This window comes from Anarrhichthys ocellatus, unplaced genomic scaffold, assembly GCF_004355925.1.
Source record: "Anarrhichthys ocellatus isolate YVR2014 unplaced genomic scaffold, GSC_Weel_1.0 scaffold73, whole genome shotgun sequence".
Classification (NCBI taxonomy): Eukaryota; Metazoa; Chordata; class Actinopteri; order Perciformes; family Anarhichadidae; genus Anarrhichthys; species Anarrhichthys ocellatus.
In genome coordinates this window covers 96,106-106,186 of record NW_022280103.1, presented here as the reverse complement: position 1 = coordinate 106,186, position 10,081 = coordinate 96,106, and the positions used below count along the sequence as shown (strand labels likewise).

The following is a 10,081-nucleotide window of genomic DNA, read 5'->3' as shown; positions in this document are numbered from 1 at the left end:
CCCCCCCCCCCCCCCCCCCCCCGCCCTACTCACTGTTAAATACTTTTTACACTACGGCGTCTGAGAGCCATGCATAATGTAAATGAGTAGACTGATTACTGATTACCCCTGCTGCAGACCCATCCGCGAAAAGAGGTGTTAGGCATAATATGCCACTTTTGGCTTCAGACGAAAAAATGACATCTGGGGAATATTGAGATGCTTTTTAGTCTGCCCCCCCCCCCCACCCTCCTACTTTGCCCCCCTGCCATCCATCCTCAGACTCTTAATATTCCTCTTCACAATCAGCACAGAGATCCCTCGGTGTGTCATCTAGCGGCAGCGAGGTTTCTAAAGCGTCCACCTCCCAGCGAGGTTATTAGTCATGAGGAGAAGTATGGAAGATGATTCCATATATCAGTTGCTCTTCAAAGCAAGTAACTGCAAAGGCAGCATACAAGGAACATGATCCCATAGGCAAGGACCGTGCCAAGGAATTAATGCCGTGCCATAAAAAGGTGTTAAATGCTCCGCCTGGAGGTTACTTTGGAAGAGGACCCCGTTGCTGCCCGGTAGAATATTACACAACACTGTTAGTTCGGATGTTATATTAATGAAATACTGCAAGAGCCGCAGTGTCTGATCAGAGCAGCGGTTAAAGATGCAAGATAAACAAATAAAGTCCTGCAAGCAGCTTATCATAATCATTATTCTGAGGAAATTGTATCAATCTTGAATTTTTGATATGTATATATACTTATATTTTTATACATTTGATATTGTGTAAATGTGGAAGATCGGGACAGAAATGCTAAAGGTAAGATCAAAGGGTCAAAAAACATTACAATTCATCCTGTGGGGAACACGAATCAGCCAATGTATTTATACAACTAATATGCAACAGCAAATACATGTTGGAGGAAATGTATCGTAACATGTTAACTGACAACCAGCCTCGCTACTCTGAGGCCGTTCCTAAATGTAATGCCTAATTCACTCTTTCACTCGGGTTGCAAGTGCTCGTCAAGGGGAAAGTTTTGGCCCGATGGTGGCAACACCAATCCGCACCAAATCTCAAAGCAGTGTTGAAATTCCGGGAAAGAATGAATCATTTTTGTTATTAATTGTTGTCTTTCTAGTCATCTTCTTTTGAATCACAGCAATTTTCCAAAATGCTTTGACAGACAAAGCACAGCAAAAGCAAGATACAAGGCGCTGTAAAGAAAACCAAACAGTGAGGACAACAACAGAGACATCACACAAAAGCAAGTCTATAAAGATGGGTTTTAAGAAGTGATTTCAAAAAGATTACTGATTCTGAGACCCTCATCTCCTCAGGCAGGTCGTTCCAAAGCCGAGGGGTCCTAATGGCAAAAACACGGTCGCCTTTGAAGCCCCACCCGAGGATCTAAGGCTATGTTGGGGCCAGACCTATACGTGCGTTAAAGTGATCAGTAAAACCTTAAAATCAATTCGAATCTATTCCATCTGATTGTTTCAACAGATTATCCGTTTCATGTACTACTGTCAGTACATAGTGACAGTTTGTGAAAATATGAGAATTCTTTTTTTTTTTGTAAATTATTTTTTGAAAATAAATTTCACCAACTGCAGCTTTAAACACAGTGCGCTGGAGGGCCGAATGACCTCAGTGTTCCTAAAATCGTTGTTGTCGTGTCAACGATACTTGGTCTATTTATCATTTATCATTTATATTTGTAAAATATTGCAGATGTGTTTGAATACATTTTCTGTAGGATTGCAGGAAATAATGAATGGTGTGAGAGTTTTGAGTTCTTTATTCACTTGTGCAGCAATTACAGAGGAGCAGTCCTTGGCAATGAAAGTAGGCCTCAGGCACCCTCCAACAATGCTCATTAAATATGTACGAAGGGAAAATCCTGCAAGTAAAGGCAAAATCTGAACCTCAGACACACAAAATAAAGAGCTAAAATATAAACAAATCAAATATAGAAATCAAATAATATCAATTTGTTTGGACAAAATTGTGTCGGCAGAGTTGAGCAGTCTCATGGTCTGCAGTCTGAGGCTGTCCCTGAGCCTGGTGGTGTGGGACCGGATGCTGCGGTACTGACAGTGGTCCCATTGATGGAGATGGAGGACGGGTCTTTCTCCTTGTCTCTTCCTGTCCTCCACAATCAGCCCCTTGGTTTTGCTGACATTGGGATGGAAGTTGTTGTCCTGGCAACAGGATGTCTGACCACCTCTCTTGTTCGTACCAGAATGTAAACATGTTTGTTTGAGCTGTAAAGTTGGACATTTTAACATTCCTCTGTGGGGATTGACTCGCTTATCGATGCCAGCCTCAAGTGGCCATTTGTGGAACTGCAGCTTTTGGCACTTCCGACTTGATTCAAAGCCCAGTCAAAGAATGCATTCCTCGGGAGCAAGACAGCAAAGTGTCCTGTTTCATTATTGTCCCCAAAGCATGATACATCAGGATTATCAATGTCCTCTTTGATATTTACTCTGGGTAAATTATTAGTATATTAATCGGGATTTCAAAGATTTGTCTTGAGCATAATCAATAAATTAGCTGTTAGACTAATTAGACATATTGAAAAAAAAATATCATTCGATGAATCAATGAAAAAATGATCATTAGGTGCAGCCCTAGATGCAGTAACTTATTGCTGGCTAGCTAGCAACAGCTGTTTTTCATTGTGCAAGACTACAGTGACAGTACAGCAACAGATACCACGTTTTTTTTCTCTTTATTTTTTGTCGGAGCATTTAATTAATCGATCGCTGTTGGTATGTAAAGAGAATTTCTACAAATATAATAAAAATAATACTTCTATATAAATCGCCTGCCCTGGCTTTAAGACGGCAGCATTGAATTTGAATGACGGAGCGTTTTCTACTGTTCCACATATTGCAAGTCACCCCGGATGCACGCGTCAGCTAAATGCCAAAATTGTAAATGCAAATGAGACAGGCACAAGGCCTAAAACATGAGCAGTGTTTGATTACTGCTCAGAGCAGGTGCTGCCTTTGTGAGAGTGTGTGTGTCTTAGGGGGGTGGGGTGTTAGGGTTTCCTATGCAACATCCGTTTAAGTAAATATAATATTCAGGATTTGAAATAAGATTCTATTTATTTTCTCCTGTTTCTGTTGCTCTGTTCATTTGACCGGCAGCTTAATTCTTATTTCCCATCTTTTAGGCACAGCAACAAAATATTTGTATGACAGCGTACCAGCCTATTTGTGTGTGTGTGTGTGTGTGTGTGTGTGTGTGTGTGTGTGTGTGTGTGTGTGTGTGTGTGCATGCAGGGCCGTGCAGGGCTCAGTTGGACATCAAATAATAGGCCATCATCAATCCCTGTCACACTCTCCAGGGACTAGGGAGGAGGGGGAATGGGGGCCAGGTCAAGAGCGAGAGTGTGTGTATGTGTGTGTGTGTGTCTACTCTAAGAAATGGAGTAAATGTGGACAAAACAAAGGAAGGGTTATAGGCTTAAGAACAATGACGAGGGATGTGTGTGTGTACGCTGCCGAGATAGAGCATCTGCCTCTGTATGTGTGTGTGTGTGTGAAAGACTGACATATGGACCATGCACACAGGCCTAGCCACAGCATGTCATTGAATCATATCTTATCTGCAGAGAGTGGCAGCAGTAAGAATGGTATCTCCGTTTTGCTGCTGATGTTGTTATTATGGTATGTTTCCTTCAGTGAGAGCCACTGTGTCATGTTCTTTCTGTCTGACAAAACGCGTCATCTTCCTTGCTGACCCCCCCCCCACCCACCCACCCACACACACATCACAAAGACTACTTTTCTGTGTATGTTTCTATTTAAAGCAAGGCTGTGTAAGCAATAGTCAGAGAAACATACACATCCTGTATGTTGATCCTTTGATATGTTGGAGTGTTTCCTATGTGTCCAGACTGAAAAGCAGTAAATCTCAGACTGAAATAGTTAAAAGTATTACAATTATATATAATAATATTAGGAGTTATTTGTTTTGCTCACAACAAATAACTCCAGTCGTTAAACTAAACAAAACAAAACATGAATCAAAACACATATATTATAGAGGAAGACCTTAATATGAATGTAACTTGATGAATGTATACTTTTGTCTTTACAGTGAATAGCAACAGTGTTTGTTTACAGCAGTGGTAGAGTTGCTAAAGTGGGGCGGGGTGTGGTAGGTCCCTCCGCCAATCAGCACTGTTCCTTCACCGAGCTCGCGCTAGGGAGGCGGAACTCGCGGCCCTTTTAGCCAATCAGCGTCTACCTTCCTCAGCGCTGGGAGAAGTTAGCAGTCGGCTGCCAGTCCGGTCCGTAGCCACGATGGATGCAATACCATGCCTTCTGTTCGTCCTCCTGTTCGGGACAAGGATACAAGAAAACACCGGTAAGTGTCCCTTAAACGGACAATTTAGAGTTGTGCTTCGTTTTTTTTCTCGCGTCTTTCTCGGAAGTTGCACTCTCGGATCGGACCAGTTCTGCCAGAAAACGCTCTTTGTTCAAGAAGCCTGAAGAAGCGGAGAGTGTGCCTAACTAAGATGGCGCAGGGTCGGCGGCCAGCCTGCTGCTGCCTGTCTGAGGAATGTTTATTGTCTGGGGGGGGAGAAAAAGGAGCAGGCAGCTAGAAGTCACATTGGGCTTAAAAAGGGCGGACGGCTCCAGCCCGGGATCAAAGCTGGCCTCCCTTCGGCTGGATTCTGGCTCAGCTTTTGGGATTCTGCTTTGCCAACAAAGAGCACCGCAGCCCGTCCGGAGGAACAGTCCTCAGCTTTGCAACAACAAAGTTGGCAGAATCACAAAGTGGATGTTTGCTTTGTATTTGTTTGTCAAACACTGGTTGTTCAGTTACCTAGTTTTGGGAGCAAATTATCTCGGGGCACGTAGGTTAGTTGAACTGCGCAAGTTTGCGTTTCCTCGGGACCGAGTGCCTCTTTGCAGGTTCCCGTTATCTCTGCAACATTGTTTCACTTCGCGTTTGCACCTCGGATGCTACGACACCGACGGCCTCGCTCGGCAACGTTTGTATCGATATCTGGACTCTTTCTGAGTAAAGTGGGCGCTTAAATTGCTCACTATGTCGCGAGCTAATGTCGAGAGTAGTTACGTCTTCCGCCCCGCGTCCCCCTCTTGTCTAATGAGTGAGTTAACGAGCTGTTCGCAGTGTGAACTGGTGGTTTCACTCGCTGTTTAACTTCACTTCTCTGCACCATCACGTTAGCCCGCTAGCTGTATCGCAGCGTTGAACTATAACGGAGTTTAGACGTTGTTGATTTTTACATTCCATGTTTCGCTTTACGTTAAACGACCGTTCAGTTTCTCTGAGGTGATGGTGGCAGCGGTTCCAACATGAGACCTGTGGACAGCCGCGGGTGAACAGTTTGATGTCGAAAGACGTGCTTCCGTTCCCCAAGTTTAACAATACACAACGACCGGGTGCGCCAAACTTCATTCAAAATGTACCAATTCTGCTTTGCACCATCGAAGTATAGTTTGTCGCTTTGTTGACGTTTTCCATTGCATTCGGTTGACACCCTTCCAAACGGCACATCGTTTGACTAAAACCCGTCGTTGGACATAGCCCTACGTGTAGGTGGATGAGGGCTGCGGCTGGCGCGTTTATAGGAGACACTTAACGCGCGTGGCCTCTTTCAATCATGCCGAATAGGCGAGTCTCCTAAAGGCGCTCGGAGGAGTGTTGAGCCGTTTTGTGATGGGGTGTTTATGGTCGCCGATAAGCGCTATTCAATTACCTCCGCAAGGTTTGCGAATTGGACTCTGCATGTGTAGCTCCTCATTAGAGGACGGCACTGATACAGCAACCACAGCCGCTGCTCCACAATAATGCTCGCGCTCTCATTACGCGGAGATTGCTTTTTTATTATTTTCATTTCGCAATGGAACCGCGTGCGCTTTTCTTTGTTCCAGCGGTCAGCGCATTGCACGAGAATTTCTCTCAGGTACAAACAGCAGATAGTTTTTTTTTTTTTTTTTTTTTTTTTTTCTCTCCTTCTTCCTATTGACTCACGCGCTTCCTTTGTGTGACATTCCTTTGTGTGGAGAGAGACTCATCAGAGTGAGTGAAGGAGCGTGCTTTTCAAACGGTATACATTACGATCTTATGAGAACCTCCCCCCCTTCTAAAAGCATGAGGTCGTGTCCTCATATACCCCATCGCTGCCTCAGACGGGAGGCTGCTTATGAAATTGGTATGTGGTCTCAAGGACACGTAGGGAGAGGAATGTTCATCAATGGAGATTGCCATGGCGTGGGTCCACTGTCGAAGCCACATCATTTCCATCACAAAAGAATACGATATTTAAAAAAAAAAAAAAAAAAAAAAAAACGCAGATAATTTGACCCCACCGATGAGGACAATCGGTGGACATTTCAGATGCGCGTCGCGCGGGTCTCCAGGCTGCATATCGTCTTCGATATGTCCATTCACAGGAGAATTCATGTGATTTGAATCAGAGCACCTGGTGCCTTTGACACTTCGGTGTGTCACATTGCTTTCCAGCGTTTCAGCACCACACCCTGCAGCTTCAGCAGCGTTCACACAAAAGCATCTGCACGTGCTCGCACACATCCTCTCGCTGGCAGCAGGGCAAAATTGGGTGGTGTCACTATTACTCTCCTCATCCCAGCAGCCTCAGTCATCCTCTCGCCTTATAGGCTCATCCTAGCTCTGTCACCAGCCTTTTTTTTTTTTTTTTTCAGATCTGAGCAGCAGCGTTGTTTGGAGTATCCCTGTTATGTGTGGATGGAAACATTATGTCCTTTTTCTTACAGAAACCCACAGCGAGCCCTTATCCCACTTTGAGATATGCCACCTGTCAACATAGAACTAAAACGACAAAGCAATTCCTCGATTAGTCAGCTTTCCACTGCGAGGGTCCGGCTGGCCCACACCACTACCAAAAAACCACACAGTAACCATTGAAGCACCGGCCGGTTAGGTCTGAAACGGATCGGTCGCTCGGGAGGCTTCCCTAACGTCATGGCGGTTAATTGTGATCAGGTTTCCCTATCCATTAATTGAGAAACAAATGGACAGATTAATCTGTGGTGAAAATGATAATCAGCTGCAGCCCCGCTGCGATAGACAGCAGAATGATGTGGCATGTAAAACACACCATCCTGGTGTCTGATCGGTCTGTCTTTGTGGAGCTGCGTCATCAATTCAAGCAGTTAACCGATAAAACCCAAAATATTAGGGTAAATGATAGTCAGTTGATGAACAGGCTGAAAGGATTTGATAAGATACAGCTTCAATTGTGTTGACACTCTTTGTTTACTGGGGTCAGCCTGTTTATGAATCAGGTACCGCAGTCTGCGTATAATGAGTGTGAGACGTTGAATCAAGAACCTTAATGGTGATCAACAACCTTCACTGTTATGATTGTTCATACCGGTGTCTACTAGTGTCTAGGGATGAGCATCATTAGGATTTTATCCATACTAGTACTATTAGCAATACTGCTTATCCGTTTGGTTCCTTATCGATACTCTTATTGGTACTTTTTGATTATTTTGTGAGGGGAAAAAAGGACAATAATAAAATAATCGATATTGCTTTATTATTCATATGTAGCCGCACCCGACAATCTACACAAAAAGTTCCCAAATCCTTAAAATACAATTGCCGCTAAAGATTTAGCTGAGTGATTTAGTTTTCATTGATTAGTCTGTACTTATTATCAAACTCTGTATGGCATCGCTAACGTTGCAGTGGATGAGGTAGACAGTAGAAAACTGAGCATTGATGTTCTGCTTGAGGACCATATTTTGATAGACTGTTTGTTACCTCACTTTGAGGGTTTTATTGCATTTGAGACGACAGTTCTCAGCATTTACTGGCATAAAATGTAGCCGCACTTTCAATCTTTTACCCCTCTCTCTCTCTCTCTCTCTCTCTCTCTCAGAGTAAAGCAGGACTCTGCCCCTCGTGCAAAGATTGTTCCACACATGGTCCTCCATGTGTAATGGAAAGCAAAGTGTTCACTCCTTTTGGCAAAGGGGATGTTTTTCAGGAAGCAGTAGTCATGGGGTTTCTCATCGAGGCCAGTGGGAGCTCTGCTGCTCCTCTCTGCAGGGTAACACAGATATGTTGTGGTGTGTTTTATCTTGATACCGATAACGCAAAAAACTCCACAGAGACCGCTGGGAGTCAATATTTAGCACTTACTTTTCTGCTGCACCGTGCCTCCCTCCCCAACCGCTGGGGGCCATTTTTCTTTTCCCGCGTTCGGCGCTGCTGCTGTCGGTACCGGCAGCGGAGGAATGCCAGGCATGCCGGCTGACCCCGGATGCCCGTTGTCCTGGCCCAAGGAACCACGACTAATTGGAGGGGTTGCAACCGTGCCAGCGGCCGGTTGGATTCAAAGGCGCCAATGTGTTAATGAACCCCCCCCCCCCACCCCACACTGCTGATTCTAGAGAGGCGAGCGTTATGCTTGTTCAAGAATAATTAGTAGCACTCATGAATGCAACATTACCCTGCTGAAGGCCCTCGTGGTCAGTTATATTTCACTTGGGTGAGGCGCTTTGAACTAAACGGAGGAGAGGCAGCAGCCAGAAATAGTCTTTGGAGCGTTTCTCAAACAGTTAGCCCAAAAACCTCATCTACCCAGAGTGCACCACATCACCCTGCCTGATCTCATCTGTGTGTGCGCAGAGTGCTCAGTCAAGTGGCTGTATTTAAAAAAGAAACTAAAAAAAACATTGTGTTAAGTCCCTGATGGTGTGGCTTCTCTGGTAATGTTTCACACGGTGGCCTTATTGAGAATCGGTGTGTTTACTTGTACCGACAACCGCATAGTTTTGCAGGCATGGTGGAGATTCAGCCCATTGTGTTGTCAGCGTTTTAGTTTTTTTTCTGAGTATCGTATTTCTCGTAGGAGTGCAACAGATCACAAAATGCAAGCTTTGGATCGCGTTCACGGTTTTGAGTCACGGATCAGCAGAAAAAGTGTGTGTGTGTGTGTGTGTGTGTGTGTGTGTGTGTGTGTGTGCGCGCGCAACTTTTAGAGATGCTGCATCACGTTTATTTTTTTTGCAGCCGAATCTGATTGCTGATCATAAATGAGCCATGTTTGCTGATACAAATCAGTTCTTTTTCCTTTTTTACAGCACTTGGTACAAGTGGCTCCAGACTTGTTCAGCAAACATCTCTTTCAACAGCACATTTTAAATGTTATTCTTTTACTTTATTGTCATCTAAAGCAGCTATTTGCTTAAAAACAAGCAAATAATACGGAAAGTAAAGATTGTATTTTTATTTAATTTGCATTATTAAAATCTTGTCATTAGTAGTTTAATGATTTAATGGGAATATAAGCTGCTTATAGCTTATGTTAGTAAATGAAACGGGTCATAATTCCCTCTCTAATGTCTATTTTATTGTTATTATCCCAGATCAACTTCACGGCCCGTTACACCACTCATTTCTTTTGTTTAAGAGTTCAGAGAGGGAAAGCCTCACTGTGACGGCTGTGCATGGAGTTCAACCTCGTATACAAACTCGTTCAATTCAAAGTCTGACTAACACGCAAATATAATCTAATCAGTGGACTTCCACAGCCGAACAATAGTTTATTTGTACCTCGGATACATGCTCAGTGTCTCCCGCTGCGCCATCAGGCCAAATGCTCTGATTTAATGCCTCAAAGCCAACGTAGAGGTTACAACTCAGTTAGAATGTGTTTTAACGGGTTGTGACAGTAAATTGATGCATTCTGTGATTTCTTCCAACGACATGTTGAATCAGCGGCGAGGGAGACGACTCTCAGTTTAGTATGTTTTAATGTTCATTGTTCACCTTTTCTTACCAGAAGTTGAAGGCACCAGTGAAGCGAAGCTCTGCTACCTTTTAGCAGAGCTGTCGTCACTCTGAACATGTATAACATGGGGAAACTGCAAAAAATAGCCGTCTTCCTGCTGCGTCTACTAGAGATTCCGAATGCAGACATGTGGCTCATTATTCCTTCTCACAGGGTCCAAGCAGACAGCCAGCCGGTTCACTCCGAGCTGTGACTCAGCTGCTTCAAACGGGCACCATCCTCTCTGGCTGCCATTAACTTCCATCCGTGTGTGTGTGTGTGTGTGT

The 10,081-nt window shown here is 44.2% G+C and overlaps 1 protein-coding gene across 1 annotated transcript in view; it reads left to right on the top strand.

Moving 5' to 3' along the window:
- The first annotated feature begins 4,271 nt into the window (after positions 1-4,271).
- Positions 4,272-10,081, top strand: part of tgfbr1b (transforming growth factor, beta receptor 1 b) — a 28,770-nt gene continuing 22,960 nt past the window's right edge. Inside the window, exon 1 of the mRNA XM_031873669.1 lies at positions 4,272-4,363. Coding sequence (XP_031729529.1) covers positions 4,300-4,363 — 64 coding nt within the window. The 5' untranslated portion in view covers positions 4,272-4,299. The remainder of the gene's footprint in view (positions 4,364-10,081) is intronic.